The following is a 26,161-nucleotide window of genomic DNA, read 5'->3' as shown; positions in this document are numbered from 1 at the left end:
AGCCACACCAGTATAAACAGCTGGTCCCTGGACGGGGTGGTCATTCCAGGATTATACCGAGATATATGACATTTTACACCTGTCATATTGAATATCAATAACATATGTATTTATGCATGATTATAATGGAAGAATGGCTTCAATCATAATCGGTGTTTCCACTGCGCAATCTTGCCTACTGATGTCGACTGTGAGGACGGTTTTTAGAGATGATTTGCTTGCTTATCCAATGGCTATGTTCAGCTTGTTAAAAAAACAAACTTGGCTACCTTTTCTTATGGGTCATACTTCTAGGCTACTCATGCATTTTCACGATTATTATAATTTTGTTTTTCGTTTGCAGGGTTTCAAATGGAAATCTCGATTAAATATCTGAATGTGTCTTCATTTGAAACGAGGCAATGCCAAAGACATGGGGTGCATTCAGTAATCCGAGAAAGTGCTCCTTTGAACTGTCTTGTCGACAGCAGCCAACAGAGGATTTACTGGTGTGTTTTTGATTAGCCTTGCTGAGAGAAGGGGAGGTGGAAGAAAAATCAGGGGAAACCTTTCTCGGATCTGAAGTTTACCATCGCAGAGATCCTTGTCTGCGTTTTTTCTCATTGGAACTTGCTTCTAAAAAACGGTGACGGTGGTGGCAGCCCAGTGACCGAGTCACATGGCAGAGCGAGCGCAGTTGTGCGGGCACCACGTCACGACTGTTCTCAAGCCACTGCGCTGCCAAAATGCAAATTGCGGTTATAATTTAGAATAACTGACAGCCAAGTGTTTTTTAATTAAAAAAAAAAACTTTCACCTGTTTGTCTTATATGAAAGGAACTTAAATTAACAGGAAACAAAGCCAATTGGGCTTCTAAACGCCGTAAACAACTTCTAAAAGCCAGGCTTTTGTGACATCCGTCATTGCAGTCGGCTTCTTTATCAGGATAACGTTACAGCAGTTGATAAGACTGAGGCGGATGGAAGTGTGGCATGATCTGCGTGCTGGAATGCGGATCCGACTAGGAATTGACCTCTGTCATGCAGGTTTGTTAGTCATGCTTAGTAATTGGACGCTTAATATTAAATGACTTAATAGCTCAGCAGTTGCCGCATACTCTCACTTAGATAATTAGTCAGAAACTGCTGTGAATGTGAGTGAGCCTATGTCCAATGCCATGGCAATGCACTCTACTCCAACCCGAACTAAATGTTCTCATGCTGATCTGTTTAGTTTTTTTCCCCCCTGGACCTCCTGCAAGAACTTTCTGAGGAATTGTGAAGTAAGACATAGTAGTCTACTGCTATTCTCCATGGGGTAGATTTTCAGCATGTGGCAAGCTTTCCGCCTTCTGTAATTCGATAGTAGTATTATAGATAGAATTCTACACAGCTTTGAGTTGCTGGAATGAATCCATTCTCAGAAGGCAAACTTTTTGAGTCCCACCAGGCAAACCTGTGGGACCAACTGTTGCGGCCATGTTATTCTGACATACTTGTTATTGTGTCTCAAGCTAAGCTTTGTACTTACTAGGAGAAGGCCACAGTAAGTGCTGGAACTCACTTCCAAAGCAAAAGATGGGTATGAAAATGCGTTAATGTGTTATTTTGGTCAGAAAAGTCAGCGCCGTCTTAAATCTGCCGCTGAACGTTTTGGGGATGCTCGTACTTTTGTGTCCACTACCGGTAAGTCGCTGTCTATCTTAACTTATCTGAAATGCAATTTCCTGTCGGCTCATTTGAAATTCTGTGGACTCCAGAAAGACTTCCTACTGTAGTTGGGCAATTCCACGTTAATGGAATTTCGCTGAGATGAAGATTTTTCACTTAAAATGTATGCCAAATCAAAACCATTGATTTTGAAGTTTAACGAACCATACAACTCTATGCACAAGGACAACTTATCAATTTACACTGAACATTTTACAAAAACACATTCTGGAAGAACTGTTCAGATGCAAAGTTTGGTAACTGAATTTCAATAAAATCTTCCTCTGTTTTTTATGTGACTACTACAATGGAATTTCATCATGGGTCCCAGATCTGGGCTACACAGAAATGCATAATTATGGGTGTGAATATCATTCTCTTCATGTTGATGTATCCTGAATAGGTACACAAAGGTATAAATATGAAATATCCTCCTTTGCATATGTGAGTATTATTCTATCACTGGCTATTATTTGAATGATCATAGACGACTATGTTTTTCAAGTTTGGACATTCAAAGTACAGCTCGGTAGAGTATAGAGCAGGGGTCTTAAACCTTTTTTCCCAGGCAACCCAGGGACCCCCATCATACGTTAGAAAAATAATTTTTAGCAGGTGAATGATAATGGCAATGAGAAGTAATCAACAATTTAAAAATAATCGTTTTGGTAGATAATTTTTCATTATTTTGACCTCCCCACATTAGGATTGGAAGAGACCCTATTAGCTAGAAGATTACTCCAAACACATTTTCACATTCAAGAACAGCTGTTTTGATTAGCCATGTGTTGTCAAAAATTAATGTTTAAGTCAAGGAAACATATCGGCAGCCAGTAGAACTTGCCACACTGGGTGCTTTTTCAAAACCTGTGTCAGATACTCCAGTGAGTGTAATTTCCTCGACATTAGGAGTTGAGAAATCAAGTTGACATCATTGTAGATACGATTTTCCTCTTCTACTGTAGGTATGTTGTGATATCAAACAGATCAGGCATGTCATTTTTCTATTAATAGTAAATGATGATTTACTTAACCAACAGTAGTATATTTCTGTCCTGCTAGTGCTGTTTTTGATGGTCTCCGTTCAAGTTAACTGCAGCCAATCTGAGCATATGGTCACGAGAGATGGCTTGAGCTGACAAATGAGTTAGACTGCATTACATAGGCAAGATGTGGTGGGTGTAACCGAGATAGAGATAGCCAGGAGGAGTTTAGAACAATTCCTCATTGTCTCTAAATAATCCTTGCACCTGGGAAACTAAGCCAGGGAGGGGTTAAGACAATACCCACGTGCAGGTAACGACAGGATGAACCCAGAGTGCCTTATCATGCTCCTTGGTCTGCACGAGGGGGGTTGAACCAACCATGACTGATCATTGTTAGTGTCAGCTATATATAGTACTCTGCATTTGTGTAAAGGTTAGGTTACTCAGTCCAACACTCAAGGGTGGGGGGGGGGTCGACCAGCCTCATTATTGCAATAATGAATCAAAATTAAATAAAGATGATCGTTTGAAGAAATGACAATCTCTCTCAGTACTGAATTAACAACGACAACGTAATTAAATATCTGTTTATTCTGTTGCTGGTGATATTCATAAAAACAATGCAAAAATATATTTTTGCGGACCCACTGCAGTACCCCTGCGAAACCTCTAGGGTGCCATGTACCCCCGATTGAATACCCCTGCAGTAGAGTACAGTTTTTGGTAACGGAATTTCAAGGCACAGAGAAATGTTTTTTAAATATGTTTTGATAGTGGTCTTTACTTCAACATGAATGTGTTTCGATGTATTTCTAATACCTTTTTTTAAAGCGGCAATCAGCAGTTGAAACGATAACAAAGCATTTTCCACGCCCCTGCTTCTGTAAAAAGTTGAGGGGTGGGGCTGGAGAAATGTAACCACTCTCAAATGCATAGACAGAGGTATGGGTGCTGAGGTAAGGACTGACCATCCATGTAATCAAAATTATAGTTTAAACCTTGTTTTGAGTCAGTGTTTGCTTACATTTACTTTGTTTACAAACAGCTCGTACCCCTGCACATTGATCTGGTACTCCCTGTATATAGCTTCATTCTTGTGTATTTTATTCCTCTTGTGTTCGATAATAATGTTAAGTCTGCGTCATTGGGAAGGGCTCATAAGCTAGCATTTCACGGTAAAGTCTACACCTGTTTTATTCACTGCATGTGACAAACATATTTAATTTGTAAAAAAAAACGTGTTGTCACACGTGGTCTGCCACTGCGAGGATGATCAGCTGTCCGTCCTGTCTCCCTGTAGTGCTGTCTTAGGCGTCTCACAGTACGGACATTGCAATTTATTGCCCTGGCCACATCTGCAGTCCTCATGCCTCCTTGCAGCATGCCCAAGGCACATTCACGCAGATGAGCTGTGAGCCTGGGCATCTTTCTTTTGGAGTTTTTCAGAGTCAGCAGAAAGGCCTCTTTTTAGTGTGGTTCATTTAACGAGCATGGGAGACGGTGTTAAAACCCTTTACAATGAAGCTCTGTGAAGTTATTTGGATTTTTACAAATTATCTTTGAAAGACAGGGTCCTGAAAAGGCACATTTCTTTTTTGTTTTCAGCTTGAGTACTAATAACCATTATAAAATGCAGTCCACCTCACCATTTACAATAAACAGTGTTTGGAAGAAGAAGTGCATAAAAGTGAAAGCTTATGCCAGTGGGTGAATAGTTGACATATAGAAATAATAGACAACACCTGTCACTCAAATATTTAACAATGCTCATTATTCTCTGAAACAGAATGTCTGTTAAACCAAAGCCTGTTACAAGTGCTTAATAGAACAGCCGCTCGTTACTACATTCTAGAACATCTCAGGTGAACCCCCCCCTTTCCTCCGCCAGGTTGCTCTGTAGTCTGCCAGGGGCCAGGGGGAGTGTCATGTTGAAGCTGCTCTTCCACAAAGTGCTGGTGTTGACCTGTCTTCACCATTCACCTCACTGTACCTCCCTTCCAACGTAAGCTAACTCCAGCTGCTCTGTCTCCACCCTCTTCCACCACTAGGCCCGGAGAAAGGTAAATCTACTGTACTATAAAAATGTCTGAGCTTACATCTCATTGTATTGTATTTGATCACCTGCTGTACTGTCTGACTCATTTAATGTCCGGAAATTATACAATGTGTACAATATTCTTAGCTAGGATTGACATTAAGGGTTGTCGTATTGCTTGGGATAAGTGACAAGTTGAGCCTGCTCTAAGGTTGCCCCTTTGAGCAGGTGGGGAATAAAATACATGTGAACCACCTACCAAGAATTCCAGTAGCTTAAACTCATCTTTCTGGTTCCTCCCCATTGTTTAAGTAGAAGACAGACAATTTATGCCAGCGAAGCCTCCTCTGAGATTCTGTTAACTGAAAACAACCAAAAATAAAGAATTTCAGTACTGATCTTTCTGCCATGTTTAGGTGAAAGGCAAGCAATGTATTGCACTTCTGCGTGTAAATAGCCAATTTACATTTTCGTGCATATTATCGTAATCTTCGGGGCAGCCCAAAAATACTTCTGACTTGCCCGATGGGCAAAGTGCCGTTCAGACATTAAACATCAATCCCTTCATAGCGCCGCCTTTGTGCTGGTGTTGAATTACACCAAGGTAGTGTGATGTTATAGCCTGGAAATCAAGACCGAAGCATGCTACGCTTTACTATTGTTTCACTGTTGAGCGGGATTTCAGTCTGGATTTCCAGGCTAGTAATGTGACACAATCCCGACAACTGTTTCTGTTCTGTCCAGGTCTTTGGTCCTCGTGGAAAATGTCCTATGCATATCAGAACCTGTTCAGCTGGAGTCAACCTCGATTGACACGACCGCGGCATCTCCTCTTCCTTTTACTGGGCTTCTTGTGCTACTTAGTTCCTCCCACAGGTAAAATGCACCGATACATTTCTCTGGAAATATTCACGGTTTCATGGTTGTCCAAGATGTGAGAATGCATGAGATGTATTCCTTGATTTGATTGTTTTGTTGTACTCCCCATACACTTGATTGAATCTAAGACATTAACACATGAATACCGTTGTCTTAACAATAGATGCTTGCCTTTATTACATTGGGTGTGCCTTACACCTTGGCATATCTTTTACTTTGTGTGTGTCTTTCCTTTCTGTGTTTATTGGGTTGTTAGTAATTGTTTATACTGTCTGTTGGTTCTGAGGCGTGTATGCATACTTCGGTGGTGTCTCACTCCGAATGGCTGTTTTTACAGCGTGGAAGCCACAAGGCATGGTGAGTTACAATGTAGGCCGGACAATCGGTCCTCTGTGAGTCCGTGTCGCTCGGGTAGGAGGGGAATGACTAAACAGAGGCGAAAGGCTCCATTCTCTAAAAGAAAGCAAAAGGGGCCCAATCGCTGCAAGCAGTGTTACACAGAGTTTAGGTTACACCCACATCCCATAATATTCAGCTCCCGAGCTATGGCAACAATAGCCATGGGAATAGCTGCGCTGTCAGTGAGTGTCTGAGTCTGTGATGGTTGGTGTCTTGTCTAGAGACACACTCAGCCTGCCTTTTTGTTTATGTTCTTTAAGCCCTTTGACCTTTTTGACCTTGGTGATAATAAGGCCGAATCATCGTCTTGTCAGGGAAAGGCCTCGTTTCCCTTTACCACTGTGACTTGATTGAGCAGTTGAGCTTCATGCATGTCTGGAGCGTTACTGTATGTTGAGAGACAGCTGAGTGAGCAGGTTTAAATCATTTGCTATTTATTTGTATTTTATGAGCTGATGGTGCCTGCAAAGGTCAGTCTCAGCAAGGGAAGGCAGTAGACTAATGTCAATGACACAACATCTATGCCCTAAATCAGTGGGGCGCAAAACCAGTGTCGGCTGCTTTTCTCATCTGCCTCGCGCATTAATGTCTGATTGCTCTCAGATTGCACACACCTGGCTTCCCAGAGCTAAGAAAGAAGGATCTAAAAAATCTAAACATTCAGGGAGGGAAGCAGATGTTCCCTCTAATTTCTTTTGGAGACTGAGCAAACTTCAGTCTCAGCTGAGGGAAGAGCAGCAACATTGGGTCAGTCTCGTGCGGAGGGACTTCAGCAGACTGAGGGTCAGTCTCACTGTGGGAACATTTTATTATATTAATAGTAATATTTTAGAATAGCTATTTCCATGTTATCATTCCAGTCTACAGTAGCAGCCAGCAGCTAATATATTGTGTTCAGTGGAGGCCTAGATTCCATGAGACTGAAAATAACGTCTCAGGGTTTGACAGCAGGCTGTTTATCCACTTGTCCTTCAAACAAGGTGGGACTGAAAAGCAGGCTGAGGGTCAGTCTGATGCAGGGAGAGAACAGCAGGCTGACAAAATACAATGGAGGGATTATTCCCAGGCTGAGGGTCAGTCTCATTATAGAGATTCAGCAGGCTGATGGTAGTCTCAGCGGAGGGAGAGCAGCAGGCTGATTTAAGCCAGTCTCAAAATACAACACTGCCCCTTTTCAAGACAAACAAATGCTGAGGGTCAGTCTAGAAATGTACAGGTTTTGTGCTCAGCGGAGGGAGAGCAGCAGGCTGAGGGTCAGTCTCAGATAAGGGAATCAGCAGGCTGAGGCTCAACTCAGCAAAGGATATGAACAAAAGGCTGCACACGGAGGGACATGCAGCAGGCTCGGGTCTGATCTCAAAACAAGTGCATCAGGCTGAGGGTCCGTCTCAGCTGAAACACAGTCCAGGTGAAAGTAAATGGCAGAGATCCATAGGCTGATGACAATGGTCTATTTGCGGAGGGAGGCCTACAGCAGCTCTGATTGTTTACGCCTCACCGGAGGGAGTACAGCAGGCCTGAGGGTGCGTGTCAAGCAGGGAGAGAGCTCCTAGGCTCAGAGGGTCGTTATGCCCACAACAAAATATAGGCTGAGGGTTTGTTTCAGTATGTTACATTGAAAGTGACAGGCTGAGCCTATGCAACATTAACAAATTAAAAACAGTAGGCTGTAGGGTGAGTCTCAGCGGAGGGAGTAAGCTATAGGCCCAATACAGTATTTCTGCAGGGATTGGCTTTGGCTGAGGGTCTGCCACTGCATTGTTGGCCATTTTTGTTTCATTGTATTTCAAAATTTGAGCAGTAGGCTGAGGGTCTGTCACAGCGGAGGGATAGATCCGGCTGTCTGTCTCAGCGGAGTGAGGCACAGGCTGAGGGCTGTCTCATTTAAAGGGAATTAGCTTTTTGAGGGTCATTTCTCACTGAGCTGATGGTGCCTGCATCTGAGGGTCAGTCTCAGCGGAGGGAGAGAGCAGCAGGCTGAGGGTCAGTCTCAGCGGAGGGAGAGAGCAGCAGACTGAGGGTTAGTCTCAGTGGAGGGAGAGAGCAGCAGGCTGAGGGTCAGTCTCAGCGGAGGGAGAGAGCAGCAGACTGAGGGTCTGTCTCAGCGGAGGGAGAGAGCAGCAGACTGAGGGTCAGTCTCAGCGGAGGGAGAGAGCAGCAGACTGGGGGTCAGTCTCAGCGGAGGGAGAGAGCAGCAGACTGAGGGTCAGTCTCAGCGGAGGGAGAGGGCAGAAGACTGAGGGTCAGTCTCAGCGGAGGGAGAGAGCAGCAGGCTGAGGGTCAGTCTCAGCGGAGGGAGAGAGCAGCAGGCTGAGGGTCAGTCTCAGCGGAGGGAGAGAGCAGCAGACTGAGGGTCAGTCTCAGCGGAGGGAGAGAGCAGCAGGCTGAGGGTCAGTCTCAGCGGAGGGAGAGGGCAGCAGGCTGAGGGTCAGTCTCAGCGGAGGGAGAGGGCAGCAGGCTGAGGGTCAGTCTCAGCGGAGGGAGAGGGCAGCAGGCTGAGGGTCAGTCTCAGCGGAGGGAGAGGGCAGCAGGCTGAGGGTCAGTCTCAGCGGAGGGAGAGGGCAGCAGGCTGAGGGTCAGTCTCAGCGGAGGGAGAGGGCAGCAGGCTGAGGGTCAGTCTCAGCGGAGGGAGAGGCAGCAGACTGAGGGTCAGTCTCAGCGGAGGGAGAGGGCAGCAGACTGAGGGTCAGTCTCAGCGGAGGGAGAGGGCAGCAGACTGAGGGTCAGTCTCAGCGGAGGGAGAGGGCAGCAGACTGAGGGTCAGTCTCAGCGGAGGGAGAGGGCAGCAGACTGAGGGTCAGTCTCAGCGGAGGGAGAGGGCAGCAGACTGAGGGTCAGTCTCAGCGGAGGGAGAGGGCAGCAGACTGAGGGTCAGTCTCAGCGGAGGGAGAGGGCAGCAGACTGAGGGTCAGTCTCAGCGGAGGGAGAGGGCAGCAGACTGAGGGTCAGTCTCAGCGGAGGGAGAGGGCAGCAGACTGAGGGTCAGTCTCAGCGGAGGGAGAGGGCAGCAGACTGAGGGTCAGTCTCAGCGGAGGGGGAGAGCAGCAGACTGAGGGTCAGTCTCAGCGGAGGGGGAGAGCAGCAGACTGAGGGTCAGTCTCAGCGGAGGGGGAGAGCAGCAGACTGAGGGTCCGCCTCTCAACATCCCTCCGCTCTCCCTTTCCTCCGCTGACCTAAAGGGACACAGTCTTCCAGCTGATGGGGCGACTCACTTCTCACCGCATTATTACTGCCTCACGCACAAATTTATGTTACTCCTATGAATAGAGGAAGTGAAATATTAAATAAGACCCAAGCCACTAATAAGAAAAACAACAACTCAAGCATATAGATACACTTTCCTACTCATTCATTACTGCTTGTTGTGGTGCTGAGTGGAAATAGGAAGAATGATCATTTTTTAGGCCTTGTAAAAGTGTTGAATAGAAAGTGTATTCAACACTCAGTCAATGCTGAGTAAGAACTTAAACATGAACTCACTCATAATAACAGCAGCTCTTTGCTGTATTCGTTGACAGTCTGTCTCTAGTCATGGTTTTAAATGTTTTGAAATCTCACAGTATCAACTTTGCTGTAGCTTTCTTTTATGTCTGCTACGTTACTGCAGACATGGTCATCTGAGCCATACGATTGGCCAGCGGTAGGCCTACAGTGCACTTGATTTGCTCTCTGGGCCAGCCGGGAAGGCAGAGTTTTTACCTTCAGACACATGAAATGGTTCAAAATGGCAACAGTTCACCTACCCGGCATGCAGGGCCGGTGAATCAGGTGCACCTACCGCCAACAGCCTGTGACAAATAAAACAAAATAGGAACACAAGGCTTTATAATTGTTTTTTACAGAATGTTTGACTAGGAATGCCTTGGAGATCGACCGGTTGGTGACCACTGCTCTAGAAAGTTGAGTGAAGTTCAATCTCCTGCTTTTCTCTGTGGGCTGATATTTCCACACGGCAGTCTCGGGGCTACTGCTCGCAAGCACCCAGCTAGAGGGAACATTGGCCCCAAGCACCCAGCTTAGAGGGAACATTGGCCCCAAGCACCCAGCTTAGAGGGAACATTGGCCCCAAGCACCCAGCTTAGAGGGAACATTGGCCCCAAGCACCCAGCTTAGAGGGAACATTGGCCCCAAGCACCCAGCTTAGAGGGAACATTGGCCCCAAGCACCCAGCTTAGAGGGAACATTGGCCCCAAGCACCCAGCTTAGAGGGAACATTGGCCCCAAGCACCCAGCTTAGAGGGAACATTGGCCCCAAGCACCCAGCTTAGAGGGAACATTGGCCCCAAGCACCCAGCTTAGAGGGAACATTGGCCCCAAGCACCCAGCTTAGAGGGAACATTGGCCCCAAGTACCCACAGAAAATACAATCCCTGTCCCAGATGGCAAAGTCACTGATCGCGTCCTCTTTATATCCCATAGACCGGTGCATAATTTGGCCGGGGTAGGCCGTCACTGTTAAAAATAATTTGTTTTTAACTGACTTGCCTAGTTAAATAAAAAATATATATACACACACTCTCTATAACAACTTTTTCATCCTCTTTCCCTCTCCAGGTGTATCTGCCGAGGTCTGCCGGGTGACCGGGGGAGTGTTGGGGATCCACTGGAGCAGTGTGGTCGGTTTAGGCTGGCGCCCCCTGGCCGTGGGCAGGAACAGCGCCAGCTGCTGGGAATCATGCTGCCTGGAGCCTGCCTGCAGTGCCGTGTGGAGCCTGGGGGGGCGCTGTGTCCTACTGAGTTGCTCCAACAGCGGGCTCTGTCAAGTCACGTCTTTACCCCAGCCCCACATCGAGTCCCTGGGGCTCCTACAGCAGCTTTCAAAGGGCACCACCACAGCTCGAAGGAGAAGGCAGAGGCGAGCACCAACAGGAAAGGGAAGTGGGTCGGACCAACTTTCTAGCACTGTGAGTCAACGGAAAGTTTGAGTATTGTAGTTGAGTCATAGATTCCTGTTTACCCTTCCTTCTGGGATCACTGGGACGGAGTAGATAAAAACAAAGACTAAATACCCTCCTATAAAGTTATACATGGATGACATCTATATTTCTCTAACTGATGTGTTAATGTAAGCTATGCAATCTCTTACAGTGCATTCGGAAAGTATTCAGACCCCTTGACCTTTTCCACATTTTGTTACGTTTCAGCCTTATTCTAAAATGGATTAAATAAATAAAAATTCCCTCATCAATCTACATACAATATCCCATAATGACAAAGAAAAAAGTTTAAAAAAAAAAAAAAATGTTTGCACATTTTATACAAATTAAAAATCACATTTACATACAGTACCAGTCAAGTTTGGACACACCAACTAATTCAAGGGTTTTTCTTATTTTTTTAAACTATTTTCTACATTGGAGAATAATAGTGAATTCATTAAAACTATGAAATAACACATGGAATCATGTAGTAACCAAAAAAGTGATTGATGCAAGATGCTTTTTGAGGCAAACACACTCACACAGTTCTGGGTTGCTCATCTACTGCAGGAAGCCGTCTCCAGACTGACTGAGAAAGCAGTCTGATCCGGTTTGGCACCACATAACTATGTCAGTCAGGGTTCTCAACTCTGGATGACTTAAAAAGCAAGTAACGGTCTCAATGCTGAGCGTGACCTCAGGGTTGCACTGAACAGAACTGAGCCCAGAATAGACCTGCTTGTTGAAAACTTCAACCAGTCACATACCTCTCATTAGGACTGTTTTTTTTTCTGGTTTACATCTGTGTGATGCCTCAAACAAATCAGTTTGTTCCAGTTCAGAATGAAAATGATTTATTGTGGTTTAACAGCAACAGTTCCAACCTAGACAGATATGTAAGTGTTTTTTTATTTAATACATTTTATTATTGTTATTTTTTTTACCCCTTTCGCCCTTATTTTGGGAGATCCAATTGGTAGTTACAGTCTTGTCCCATCGCTGCAACTCCTGTAGGGACTCGGGAGAGACGAAGGTCGAGAGACGTGCGTCCTCCGAAACACAACCCAACCTAGCCGAAACACAACCTGCTTCTTGACACAATGCTTGCTTAACCCGGAAGCCAGCCGCACAAATGTGTCAGAAGAAACACCGTACACCTGGTGACCATGTCAGCGTGCATGCGCCCGGCCCGCAACAGGAGTCGCTAGGGCGCGATGGGACATGGACATCCCGGCCAGGCAGACCCTCCCCTAACCCGGGCGACGCTGGGCCAATTGTGCGTCACCTCATGGGTTTCCCAGGCGCGGCTGGCTGCGACACAGCCCGGTATTGAACCCGGATCCTTAGTAACGTAGCTAGCACTGCGATGTAGTGCCTTAGACCGCTGCGCCACTCAGGAGGCTGTAAGAGTGTGTATAATGAGGAAAAGGAAACATGAATAGCTATTTATATGTGTATCTCATTGTTATTTGTCTATATTGCATTTGTTTTAGGGATAAGACTAATTAAATGTACCAATATTTATGAATATTTGCATGTTTTCATAAGCTTGGGTCCCAGGAAAACACAGGATTTCTCATTTGGGTCCCAGGCGTAAAAAGTTTAAGAACCCCTGTTTTAGAATGCTCTCCCATCTCCACAGAGGAACTCTGGAGCTCTGTCAGTGAACATCAGGTTCTTAGTCACCTCGCTGACCAAGGCCCTTCTCCCCCGATTGCTCAGTTTGGCTGGGCGGCCAGCTCTAGGAAGAGTCTCTTGGTGGTTCCAAACGTCTTCTATTTAAGAAGGGTGGAGGCCACTGTGTTCTTGGGGTCCTTCAATGCTGCATACGTTTTTTGGTACCCTTCCCCAGATCTGTGCCTCGACACAATCCAGTCTCGGCGCTCTACAGGCAATTCCTTCGACATCATGGCTTGTTTTTTGATCTGTGGGACCTTATATAGACAGGTGTTTGCCTTTCCAAATCGTGTCCAATCAATTGAATTTATCACAGTTGGACTCCAAGTTGTAAAAACATCTCAAGGATGATCAATGGAAACAGGATGCACCTGAGCTCAATTTTGAGTCCCATAGCAAAGAGACTGAATACTTGTGTAAATAACGTACACAACCGGTCAAAAGTTTTAGGACACCTACTCATTCAAGTGTTTTTCTTAATTTTTTGTTACTATTGTCTACATTGTAGAATAATAGTGAAGGCATCAAAACTATGAAATAACACATATGGAGTCATGTAGTAATTAAAGTGTTGAACAAATCTAAATATATTTTATATTTGAGATTCTTCAAATAGCCACCCTTTGCCATCTTGGCCATTTGAACATCTTGGCCATGTTCTGTTATAATCTCCACCCGGCACAGCCAGAAGAGGACTGGCCACCCCACATAGCCTGGTTCCTCTCTAGGTTTCTTTCTAGGTTTTGGCCTTTCTAGGGAGTTTTTCCTAGCCACCGTGCTTCTACACCTGCATTGCTTGCTGTTTGGGGTTTTAGGCTGGGTTTCTGTACAGCACTTTGAGATATCAGCTGATGTACGAAGGGCTATGTAAATAAATTTGATTTGATTTGCCGCGATGACAGCTTTGCACACTCTTGGCATTATCTCAACTAGCTTCACCTGGAATGCTTTTCCAAACTCCAACAGGAGTTTCCACTTACGCTGAGCACTTGCTGGCTGCTTTTCCTTCACTCTGCGTCCGACTCATCCCAAACCATCTCAATTGTTTTGAGGTCGGGGGATTGTGGAGGCCAGGTCATCTGATGCAGCACTCCATTACTCTCCTTCTTGGTAGAATAGCCCTTTCACACCCTGGAGGTGTGTTGGGTCATTGTCCTGTTGAAAAACAACTGATAGTGGGACTAAGCACAAACCAGATGGGATGGCGTATCGCTGCAGAATGCTGTGGTAGCCATGCTGGTTAAGTGTGCCTTGAATTCTCAATAAATCATAGTGTCACCAGCAAAGCACCCCCACTCCATCACACCTCCTCCATGCTTCACGGTGGGAACCACACATGCGGAAATCATCCGTTCACCCACACTGCGTCTGCCCACAATGTCAATTTGCTCGTGTTTCTTGGCCCAAGCGAGTCTCTATTATTGGTGTCCTTTAGTTGTGGTTTCTTTGCAGTAATTTAACCATGAGTGCCTGATTAACGCAATCTCCTCTGAACAGTTGATGTTGATGTGTCTGTTACTTGAATTCTGTGAAGCATTTATTTGGGCTGCAATTTCTGAGGCTGGTAACTCTAATGACCTTATCCTCTGCAGCAGAGGTAACTCTGGGTTGCCCTTTCCTGTGGTTGTCCTCATGAGAGCCAGTTTCATCATGGTGCTTGATGGTTTTTGCGACTGCACTTAAAGAAGCGTTCAAAGTTCTTGCTATTTTCTGTATTGACTGAGCTTCATGTCTTAAAGTAATGATGGACTGTTGTTTCTCTTTGCTTATTTGAGCTGTTCTTGCCATAATATGGACTTGGTCTTTTACCAAATAGGGCTGTCTTCTGTATACCACCTCTACCTTGTCACAACACAACTGATTGGCTCAAATGCATTAAGAAGGAAAGAAATTCCACAAATTAACTTTTAACAAGGCACACCTGTTAATTGAAAAGCATTCCAGGTGACTACCTCATGAAGCTGGTTGAGAGAATACCAATAGTGTGCAAAGCTTTCATTAAAGCAAAGGGTGGCTATTTGAAGAATTTAACCCTGTTTTTGATTACTACAAGATTCCATATGTGTTAATTAATAGTTTTGATGTCGTCACTATTATTCTACAATGTAGAAATAGTACAAATAAAGAAAAAACCTTGAATGAGTAGGTGTTCTAAAACTTTTGACCGGTATTGTATTTCTGTTTTAAATTTCTTATAAACGTTCAAAACTTTTTTTTAAAAAGTTTGTTTTTTCATTATGGGATGCTGTGTGTAGATTGATGAGGAACATTTTCTTATTTATTCCCTTTTTTAGAGTAAAGCTGCAACGTAACAAAATGGAAAAAAAAGTCTAAATACTTTCCGACTGTAACTGCAGTGTTTACTTCACGAAGCCTGTTGAAGACGGTACAATGTAGCCAATGTCGCTCGTCATTTTTCCATTCTTATCTGAAGTTCATGAAGTACATCCATGTCTTGACAGCGGGTTTCCAAGGATGCAGAGCGTCCAGCTCCAACGGTCGACATCGCCAGCGGTGTGGCCCTCCCTCAAACATCTGATAAGAATCCCAGTCAGTTAACCAATGGGAGTGGAGAAGCTCCATCACCCTCACAGCAGAACTCCACGTCGGAGGACACCAGAGACACACCTTCCAACAGCAGCTCTGTGCTCCCCACTACTGCTCCTACAGTCACTACATCACCAACGCAGGCTGGTAAGGCAGTGGACGCTGAACTCTGACCGTGTGTCCCTCAAAAGCCACCCTTGACAACTGTTTGGTTAATAACGTACTAATAACAAAATGGACGTGCTGAGGCGTGTCTTCGTGGAAGGAAGAAACGTGTAGCTCTAAATATCTACTCCCGTTCATAAACTGGCACCCACTGCAGATGTACGTCTACTGTTTGCACTTTGAATGAGCTTCTGTTTCAGTGTTTCCGCCCTCCGTTTCAATCCATGCAAATCCTGTGGTTTCCATGACAGTGCGGGAATTGGTGGTGTCGGCAGGCGAGAGTGTGGAGGTCACGCTGCCGCGCAACGAGGTGGAACTCAACGCCTTTGTGGTGCCAGCGCCCAAGCAAGGTACGACTACTCAACCTACCTGAGTTATTACTTAGTTAAACTGTATCATACACCTGTGTTAATACACAACCCGTGTAGTCCACGTCTCACCCGAGTTCTGTATAAGCTTATCGGTTTCATTTGGCACGACCACGGCACACGAGTGAGCTAACGTAGAAAACAGACTGGCACTAAGGCGAGCTCTGTATCCATGCATGCCATTGGTCATAGCTTACATCCTCTGCTTTGATTGCTCTCTCTCTCACGTCTCGAAAAGGGACCGACTATGAATTTGACTGGCTCTTGAGAACTCATCCCAAAGACTACAGTGGAGAGATGGAGGGGAAACACAGCGAGACGCTCAAGCTCAGCAAGGTACAGCTCCTTGAATTAGTTCAACCGTTACCTCTCTCATCTCTCTCTCTGTTCAAACTCTCAGGCCTCTTTTAACTGAGATTGAATGTATGACTAGAACCATTCATAACAGTACTGTAATACTGTAATACTATGAGAAACCGTTATTATTGTGGTCCCTCCAATTCAACCTCTCTCTGGCTCTTGTGTTCAGCTGACGGTGGGGCTGTATGAGTTTGAGGTGACCGTGGGCAGGGACGGAGCATATGGAGAGGGCTTTGTCAACGTCACAGTCAAACCAGGTGGGGTGGTTTAAGCTAACATGACTTGTATTGACTGTGTTTTGATATTCTCTTCAGTAGGAACCTGTGTAAACTGTCACATCTTAAAGGTCACCTCCCTCGACGTTCCCATTATTGGGCTTATACTGAAACGTCGACAATGACTCCTACCTGGGGGGCGTGTTCGTTAGAACGGAACGGAGGATAGCAGACTGAAACGGGGATGGATTACCTGGAGTTGTCCAATAAGAAATGCATGTTTTCGGGTTTGGCTACTCGTGCCCTAATGAACACGGCCCAACTGTACCGTTCAGCCAATTAGCTAACCTCTTCCACCTCACAGAGCCGCGGATAAACAAGCTGCCCGTTGCTGTGGTTTCCCCTAAGTTCCAGGAGATATCCTTGCCAACCAGCTCCACGGTGATCGACGGCAGCCGTGAGTTCACCCGTCTCGTTGGTCACAATCAAATCAAATAAACTGGAATTGCACCATCTGTGGATGTCAAAGGGGATTTTATGTCGCATCTTGTCTAGTTCTTTGCTTACAAAAAACAGACAGATTTTGTCACGGGTGTATTTATTTAGATTATAGCTCTACTGCCGTACATTGACATTGTAGCTAGACCGTTTTAGGACAAGAACCGGTATTTACCCTAGAATGCGAGATGTTTATCTTTGGTTTGGTGCAAAGGTCCTCTGTCAACACCCTGTGCAGTTATTCCATAAAACAATGGGGGAGAAACTTTTGTAGTCAGGGTTGAGACGGGCAAAAGTATAGGCAGGGTGGCCTAGACATTTCTGGACCGTTTGGTTTTTATCTGGTTCTTTTCCCCCTCTTCTTCCTGTCCTGTCTTCCTCCTCTCCCTGTGTTTCGGCCCCATCAGAGAGCACAGACGATGACAAGGTGGTGGCGTGGCATTGGGAGGAGGTGAAGGGCCCGCTGAGGGAGGAGAAGGTCTCGGCAGACACCCAAATCCTCACCCTCACCGGCCTGGTCCCAGGGAACTACACATTCAGGTACTGTTCCCTTGTCTTCTCAATGGGTATGTGGAGCTTCGTAGTTGTTCTACCTAGTGCCGACACTTTCATTACCGTTGTACAGCTCCTGGCGCTGTCACCTTCTCCATGGGCATGCACAGTCTTGTATTTTCTCTACATATTTCAGCAATGAAAGCTGAGGGGGTGTAGTATATGGTCAATATACAGTGGCAAGATAAAGTATGTGAACCCTTTGGAATTACCTGGATTTCTGCATAAATTGGTCTTAATATTTGATCTGATCTTCATCAATAATAGACAAACACAGGCGGCTTAAACTAATAACACTCAAACAATTATACATTTTCATGTCTTTGTTGAACACACCTTGTAAACATTCACAGTGAAAGGGTGGGAAAGTATGTGAACCCTTGGATTTAATAACTGGTTGACCCTCCTTTGGCAACAATAACGTCAACCAAACGTTTTCTGTAGTTGCGGATCAGACCTGCACAACGGGCAGGAGGAATTTTGGACCATTCCTGTTTCAGTTCAGCAATATTGTTGGGATGTCTGGTGTGAACCGTTCTCTTGAGGTCCTGCCACAGCATCTCAATCGGGTTGAGGTCAGGACTGACTGGGCCACACCAGAAGGCGCATTTTCCTCTGAAGCCATTCTGTTGTTTATTTACTTCTGCGTTTTGGGTCGTTGTCCTGTTGCATCACCCAACTTCTGTTGAGCTTCATTTGGAGGACAGCCTAACATTCTCCTGCAAAATGTCTTGATAGACTTGAGAATTCATTTTTCCGTAGATGATAGCAAGCTGTCCAGGCCCTGAGGCAGCAAAGCAGCCCCAAACCATGATCCTCCCTCCACCATAGTTTACAGTTGGGATGAGGTTTTGATGTTGGTGTGCTGTGCCTTTTTCCTCCACACATAGTGTTGTGTTTCCTTCCAGACAACCCAACTGTAGTTTCATCTGTCCACAGAATATTTTGCCAGTAGCTCTGTGGAACATCCAGGTGCTCTTGCAAACTTCAGACGTGCAGCAATGTTTTATTTGGACAGCAGTGGCTTCTTCCGTGGTGTCCTCACACCAACACCATTCTTGTTTAGTGTTTTACGTATTGTAGACTCGTCAACAGAGATGCATGTTCCAGATATTTCTGTAAGTCTTTCGCTGACACTAGGATTCTTCTTAACCTCATTGAGTGTTCTGCGCTGTGCTCTTGCAGTCATCTTTGCAAGACGGCCACTCCTAGGGAGAGTAGCAACAGTGCTGAAATTTTTCCATTTATAGACCATTTGTCTTACCGGACTGACTTTTAGAGATACTTTTGTAACCCTTTCCAGCTTTATGCAAGTCAACCATTCTTAATCTTAGGTCTTCTGAGATCTCTTTTGTTCGTGGCATGGTTCACATCAGGCAATGCTTCTTGTGAATAGCAAACTCACATTTTGTGAGTGTTTTATAGGGCAAGGCAGCTCTCACCAACATTCCAATCTCATCTCATTGATTGGACTCTAGGTTAGATGACCCATGACTCCAATTAGCTTTTGGAAAAGTCATTAGCATTGGGGTTCACATACTTTTTCCAACCTACACTGTGAATGTTTAAATTATGTATTCAATATAGACAAGAAAAATACAATAATTTGTGTGATATTAGTTTAAGCACACTGTTTGTCTATTGTTGTGACTTTGATGAAGATCAGATCAAATTTTATGACCAATTTATGCAGAAATCAAGGTAATTCCAAAGGGTTCACACACTTTATCTTGCCACTATACCACGGCTAAGGGCTGTTCTTAGGCACGACGCGACGCAGAGCATTCAGGGCTCGAACCACCCAGTTTATAATGCTTTTTATAAACTGGGTGGTTCGAGCCCTGAATGCTGATTGGCTGACAGCCGTGGTATATCAGATCATATACCCCGGCCCGGGTATGACACAACATTTCTTGTTACTGCTCTAATTACGCTGGTAACCAGTTTATAATAGCAATAAGGCACCTCTGGGTTTGTGGTACCACGGCTAAGGGCTGTGTCCGCTTTGCGTGTAAGAACAGCCCTTTGCCGGCGTATATTGGCCGTATACCACACCCCCTCGGGCCATATTGCTTAAATATACCTAGTTGTTTCTATGGGCATGCCATCTTGTATTCCCTGTCTATCTCTTTGTTCAGCTGTTTTCCTCCATACCATTTCACAAGCATTTGCCCCTCACCCCCTCTCCCCATTTCAGCCATAGGGTGAAGGCTAGGTCTTAGACAAAAGCAAGGACGTTAGACAAATTCCTATCACAAACTTACCCCCCCCCTATTCTCTCCCCTTCAGTCTGACGGTTACGGACTCAGACGGGGCCCAGAGCTCCACCCAGGCCACGCTGTCGGTCAGCAAGGCCATGGACTACCGGCCGGTGGCCAACGCCGGGCCCAACCAGGTCATCACGCTACCGCGCAACGCTGTCACGCTGCACGGCAACCAGAGCGCGGACGACCACGAGCCGCTGGCCTACGAGTGGTCGCTCAGCCCCGAGAGCAAGGGCAAGGTGGTGGAGATGCAGGTGAGAGAGGAGCACCAGAGGTGGCCATGTCAGGGACCATGCACATGTCTTACCGAGCAATCATGGGGATTTGAGGTGTTTTGTTTTCTGAAAATAAAGCTTTTTTTGTAGTTTTAAAATGGAAATTCTTCATTTCGACACCAACAAGAAAAGGGAAATTCTTCTCTCCCATCTTGACCATTCTTTTCCTCGACTTATAGGGCGTGCGGACTCCCACTCTGCAGCTATCTGCCATGCAGGAAGGAGACTACACCTTCCAGCTCACTGTCACAGACACAGCCGGACAGCAGGACACGGCACAGGTCACTGTTATCGTCCAGCCAGGTAAAATCAGCAGCATATAGATCATGTGTATTTATGGCTAATTTCAACACCACTGCAGTGGTAATTGCTTGAATATCATGGCCTGATTTACAAGAAATAAGCCACACATTGTCTCTCATTCATTGCTGTTATATAACATATCTGAATGGATGTTTTTTTAACCTTGATGAACAGAGACAAACGATGAAAATACGGTTATATACGGATATTGTCCTCGTGTCACCAAAGTCTACGTTTCCCCCGCGCCTGCTTGTGTTCCATCCTCCTCAGAGAACAATAAGCCCCCAGTAGCGGACCCCGGCCCAGAGAAGGAGCTGACCCTACCTGTGGACCGCACCACTCTGGACGGCAGCAAGAGCACGGACGACCAGAATATCTCCACCTACCACTGGAAACAGAGCAAGTCAGTATTCACACACCTACTACATGCATGCTCACGTTTGAGCTCACGCACTCACTTTCTCTCATACACACTCCCAAATACATACACACACACACACACACACACACACACACACCACACTTTGGCAAATGACACCACTCCCTGTTCTCTGTGCTTGAATGACACTTAGTTCAACTACCAGAGGCAATATGGTGAGTGGAGATGACACTTTAGAGCTCTCTTCTTTTCCACCTCATGTTATATGGTGCAGTTCAGTGCTCTGTGGTGACAGTGGAGCTGCTGTTTCTCCACCTGTTTGACTCTGTGATGGTCGTCTCTCTCTTCTCAGGGGCCCGGACGGAGTGAAGATCGAGAACGCCGACGGCGCCGTTGCCACGGTGACGGGGCTGCAGGTGGGCGAGTACGAGTTCAGCCTGACCGTGACGGACGAGAGGGATCTGGCGAGCACCGACACGGTCACAGTCATCGTCCGAGAGGGTAACTGTCCTCTGTGTGTGTGTGTGGTGCGTGTGTTTGTTCTGGTTTTTTTTTGTTTAAATTTGTTTTTTTCTCGTTTCATAAGAGTATGATTTTCCTTTTGTCTCTTTTTTTTTTCCTGGGTGCTGAGACGAGTTTTAGCAGAAAAACACAGTTATTTAATATAGAATTGCCGACAAGGAAATGTATCAGAGACTGAACTGTATGAAGCTTTCAAAAACAGGCTTTACAAGGTAATGGTCTCACGAGATGAACTCAAATATTTTGTCAACTGAAGTCTTGCCGAGCTGAATATCAGTACTCTTTGAAGTATAACCTAAGTATAACTCCCTCACCTATAGTTTTACCAGGTGCGTGGGAACCGCGTACAGAGTATTTCAGAATACTCTTTGGCACTGCAATGTCCTTAAATGTGTCTTGTCTGCTCTCTTCCAGAGTTAGACCAGCCCCCAGTAGCCCATGTCCAGTCCAGGCCGGCCATCTCTCTGCCCCTGCGGACTGCAGCCCTGGACGGTTCCCACTCCACAGACGACAAGGGCGGAGTCGGCTACTTGTGGACCCGTGACGACAGTAGCCCAGCAGCAGGGGTGAGAGACTGAGTCCACTCCGTGGTGCTATAATGAATAACAGAAATATTTACAGAAAATATCATGAAGTATTAGGTGATCTGTGGCAGGCAAGCACAATGAACCCGAAGTAAGTAAACGAACAAATGCCATCTAGAAAACATTTCCTCCATGTTGTATTAAGTAAAAGCATTCTTATCGTACTCTTGCATTTCTCATGATTAACATTCTGCTTAACAATAGTTGCATACAATGAGCTACTTGGAAGTATTTGGAGTAAGAATTGTGTTCTGCTCAGACAACAGTTTGTCTACATTTATTTTTTCAGTAATGTAGGCCATTGCAAGCAGCTAGAAAATACATTCTGCAATTATCACATTATTCAATGTCTTAATCAGGCTTTGTCTCATGCTGATGACACATTTCTTAATTCAATCTCATTGTAATTGATCAAATGCAAATAAAATGCATCTTGTCTGAAGAATTGTGTTCCATCCTCCAGGATGTACTGAACAACTCCGACCACCAGGCGGTGCTGTTTCTCACTAACCTGGTGGAGGGAAAGTACAGCTTCACTTTGACTGTGACAGACAGCAAGGGCCAGAGCAGCTCAGACAGAGGGACTGTAGAGGTCAAACCAGGTCAGTGGGCTCTTCATGGTCTACATACACACATGCCCAGTGCAAAATCAACCCCTAGACACTAGGTCTGAATGAATCAAATGGATGTGGCTATAGCTTCAGCAAGCTTTTTGGTACGATAGTGTTATATTTCCACCATATTCCTTACACCCAATCCATTCAGATCTATGGGAACAATAATCTATTTAAGACTGGATTACACACTCACACAAATATATATCACACACAGCAGAAATGGCTCCTACACATTCCCTCTCTCTCTCCTGTCAGATGTGTGGCAGCGTGACCTGGTGGAGCTGGTGCTGGAGGTGTCTGTGTCCCAGGTGTCCCACCGCCAGAGAGACATGCTGCTCAGGCAGGTGGGCGTGCTGCTGGGCGTGCTCGACAGTGACATCATCGTACGCGAGGTCAGCGCCTTCAACGAGCACAGGTCAGCTCCTTTCCACTATATTCGGTCTCTTCAATTCAACTCACTCAACTCTATTGGCACAATAAGTTATTATATTGCAATTTTAAGTGCAAGAACACAGGAATATACTTTCTCTGACATGCATATCATATTTTATCTTGTTTTGGCCCATCTGACTCTGATTTAAATCAGTTGATAACACTTTGGGGTTGTAATGACAATGTAATTTAATTTTTTTTACAACACTTACATGGTATGAATCTGAGAGGCAATTGTTAGAATAACTAAGAATGTCATAATACGGCTGGTTGAGCGAATCTATTGATTTGTCCTCAGCTTGAGCGAATCTGTTAATTTCTTCCCGTCTCCATTCCTCTCCTCTCAGTACTCGTCTGGTTTTCTTGGTGTCTGGGGGTCCGGGTCGCTCCCCTCTGTCCGGTCACAGCGTGGCTCTGGGGCTGCGCAACAAACTACGCAAACAGAAGAATGACTTCCTCATCTTCAAGGCGCGGCGGGTGGACACAGTCAGTGAGTATTAAGACACGAGAGAAGAGAAAAGGAATACACGGATGGAGGAATGTATGAGAACTAATGAATTGAAACTTAGTTGAGTTACATAAAAAGCACTTGGAGAGTTTGCTCTGTGAATGAAATGATTTGTTTCGTGTATCTTTTTTTACGTTTGTGACATGCAAAGTATATGGGCACTTAAGTTTCTTTTGACTTTTCCTTGTTTTCTAACTTGCAACTTCCAAGTTGAATATTTTTTGTTGTATTGTTCTCCGGGTGAGAGAGACCAAACTTACTAGACAGTTAGGATAGGTTTGTTGTCTTTGACCAAGAAGATGTCAAGAAAGACACTGGGGGACAACCTGTCTCTAGCGTCTCTCTCTCTCCCCCTGCAGTCTGCCAGCTGAACTGCTCCAGCCACGGGGATTGTGACTCGTTCACGCGGACCTGCGTCTGCCACCCTTTCTGGATGGAGAACTTTATCAAGGCACAGCTGTGGGACCAAGAGAGCAACTGTGGTGAGCAGCGGAGTGGACACTCGTGGAGTTGAAGATGATGACATTGTATATTATTAGGATACTGCGAGGAGTCACGTGACCTCCCGACTTTACTTCAGAGTATGACACACAGTAGGGAGCGTTGTCGTGGAAATGCCTAGTGCGGAAAGTGCTGGAATTCAAGCGCTCTCATTCGGACAACCTGCGACTTCTATTGATTCTCTCTCTTTCAGAATGGAGTGTGCTGTACGTAACCATAGCATCCTTCATGATTGTGGTTGTCATCGCGACCGTTGTCTGGGTTATGGTATGTTGTTACCGCAGGTAAGAGATTTACATGTTGCATAGTAATATGATGTTGCTTCTTTTACATTTCATGGCGTACTACTCTGTTTAAGTACGTACTTATTGTCCCTTCTGTAATGTGTAACAAGCAGACTGACAGGACTGTGTGTTTTGAGCAGGCGTAGGGGTAAAGTGCGCCACAAGAGCAAAAGTCGCTATAAGATGCTTAATGGCGAAGAGCAGGACAGCCTGGAGCTACACCCACCCCGAACTGGTAACACACACACAAACACACACACACAAAATCTACTCTCTGTCACTTATTATCTTTGAATAAGTTGAACACTGCAAATCCCTCCCCCACCAGGCAGAATGAAGCCAGCCCCCGCTCCCTCCTCCTCGGCCCTCATGCACTCTGACTCTGACCTGGACAGTGACGACGGGCAGGGAGGGGTCCCGTGGACGGACCGGGAACGAGGTCACCTCCTCCGACCCCAGAACGGAACCCTGAGAAACGGCCAGGGTCCCACCAGGAGTAAAAAGCAAAGAGAGGAGCAGCTATAGCAACAGAGGGTGGGGGAAACCCTCACCCCCCCTCTCTCTCGCTCTTCTCCACCACACAAACCGTGCACCTCTCCACCCATAGGACACTTAAGACGCATGGATCCTGGAGAATGAGAGAGTACTCTGTTGGACACGGGATCAAGCTACACACCCCTGTATTGAAACTTCCCTGCGCCCACACTGAGCCAAGATGGAGATGAGGTTTAACCTTTGAGAAGGACACTCCATTTAATGGAAAAATGGGGGAGTTGATAGGGTAACGAATGGTCAGAATGCCAAGTTGAGCGCTGTTCACCCCTGAGACATGAATGTACCCCCCCCACACACACACACACTTCTAGAAGGAAAAAACGGGAGACTGCTAGTCAAGACGATCCTGTTCCCTTCAGACAGGAACTTTACTTCACTCCAATGTCAACGTGAACCACATGGAAACTGAGCCCGTCTCTCTCACACACACACACACACACACACACACACACACACACAGAATTCCTCTAAGACACACACCTCTTCCCAGGATGCGTGACTCAAAACTCAACGCTGGCCAACTCCACTCTGACATAAGTTACTTGTCAATCATATTGTAACCTGTCTAGATGAAAACAAATCTAGATATCTGTGCATGAGACAGTACGGCTGCAGTCGTATGTATATGTATTCATGTTTGAATGGTGGTTAGGTCTGCACGAGTTAGCCATGTTGTGTGTGTCTGAATGTGTCTAAAATCAGAATATGTGTGCTTTTGGCCATTTTGCCAAAACGTCTTGTTTCTGAAAAGCGTTATGTGTTTGTTTGACACTTAACCAGCATTGAGAGTCGAAACTGCTGCTGTCAGCCATGTTGGTCAGTCAGAGGATCCTGGGAAATGCTGTTTTACGAGAGCCATGCCTCATACTGTATGAACTCACTGGATGACACACTGGACTACACAACATTGACGCCCCTAACCCCTATGACTGTTCCTGGGAGTTGATGATGACGAAGATGACACCAATGACACATGGGGAAGAAAGGGGCAATGCTTCCTACTCACTCACCTCAGACGACTGCTCGAGCCTGGAAGACCACTTAACATCTTGTCTGTTTTTAAGATTCCTTTTGACCGATTTTTATTTATTTAGATTCTGATGCACTTTGTTTTTCATGCTCACTGTGGCTCTGTCTGTATCTCCACTGCTCTCACAGGCTGCTAACTGAACAAGTGCTGATCCACACATGGATTAGGAATTTCTTCAGTTCAGCCGTAGATTCGGAGTGGGACCACATTGCCCAGCATGTACCTCCACCATTCAAATTTGGAGTTGTCACTTTGCTTGTAGGTTACTGTGAACCCTGACCCTTCTGTCTGACTTTAGCTACTGTTTTGGTGGTTGAATGTTTCTCAGAGGAAAGCCCCCTTCTAATCAGAGGAACGCTCTGTGAAATGAGCTCTCGTGCTGCTTCTCCGTTGCACTAGTCGAGCACATTTTATAAAAGATTGGTAGCGTTCATTCTGGGACATGGAGTCCACTGAAGGCAGACGGGGATCAGCAACAAAATGAAGGGATTCTGTGATAATTTAGTTGTTCAATAACAATATTGTTTTGTGAAGGATTCCCCTCGATATGTGACCAGACCTGATGAAACTGGATTATCAATCAATTAAAATCAAATGTTTTAATTTGTCCACCCTTTT

At 45.6% G+C, this 26,161-nt stretch overlaps 1 protein-coding gene across 3 annotated transcripts in view; it reads left to right on the top strand.

Annotated features, from left to right (window-relative positions):
* Positions 1–26,152, top strand: part of LOC118398262 (dyslexia-associated protein KIAA0319-like protein) — a 36,693-nt gene extending 10,541 nt beyond the window's left edge. For 2 of the 3 annotated variants that reach the window (XM_052470551.1, XM_035793428.2), the window contains exons 2-22: positions 4,564–4,735; positions 5,455–5,586; positions 10,543–10,892; positions 15,047–15,278; positions 15,548–15,646; positions 15,903–16,000; positions 16,194–16,281; positions 16,604–16,696; positions 17,145–17,277; positions 19,579–19,807; positions 20,008–20,131; positions 20,402–20,534; positions 20,863–21,011; positions 21,447–21,598; positions 22,080–22,218; positions 22,489–22,648; positions 23,013–23,155; positions 23,533–23,655; positions 23,868–23,958; positions 24,099–24,193; positions 24,287–26,152. In XM_052470551.1, the coding sequence (XP_052326511.1) occupies positions 5,475–5,586; positions 10,543–10,892; positions 15,047–15,278; positions 15,548–15,646; positions 15,903–16,000; positions 16,194–16,281; positions 16,604–16,696; positions 17,145–17,277; positions 19,579–19,807; positions 20,008–20,131; positions 20,402–20,534; positions 20,863–21,011; positions 21,447–21,598; positions 22,080–22,218; positions 22,489–22,648; positions 23,013–23,155; positions 23,533–23,655; positions 23,868–23,958; positions 24,099–24,193; positions 24,287–24,483 (2,940 nt within the window). In that variant the 5' untranslated portion in view covers positions 4,564–4,735; positions 5,455–5,474 and the 3' untranslated portion in view covers positions 24,484–26,152. Of the gene's footprint in view, positions 1–342; positions 1,027–4,563; positions 4,736–5,454; positions 5,587–10,542; positions 10,893–15,046; positions 15,279–15,547; positions 15,647–15,902; positions 16,001–16,193; positions 16,282–16,603; positions 16,697–17,144; positions 17,278–19,578; positions 19,808–20,007; positions 20,132–20,401; positions 20,535–20,862; positions 21,012–21,446; positions 21,599–22,079; positions 22,219–22,488; positions 22,649–23,012; positions 23,156–23,532; positions 23,656–23,867; positions 23,959–24,098; positions 24,194–24,286 lie in introns of those variants that run through there. The other variant, XM_035793429.2, reaches the window with a different exon arrangement.
* The last annotated feature ends 9 nt before the right edge of the window (positions 26,153–26,161 follow it).

This window comes from Oncorhynchus keta, chromosome 19 (assembly GCF_023373465.1).
Source record: "Oncorhynchus keta strain PuntledgeMale-10-30-2019 chromosome 19, Oket_V2, whole genome shotgun sequence".
Lineage (NCBI taxonomy): Eukaryota > Metazoa > Chordata > Actinopteri > Salmoniformes > Salmonidae > Oncorhynchus > Oncorhynchus keta.
The sequence above is the reverse complement of the archived record's forward strand: the minus strand, read 5'-3'. Positions and strand labels throughout refer to the sequence as shown.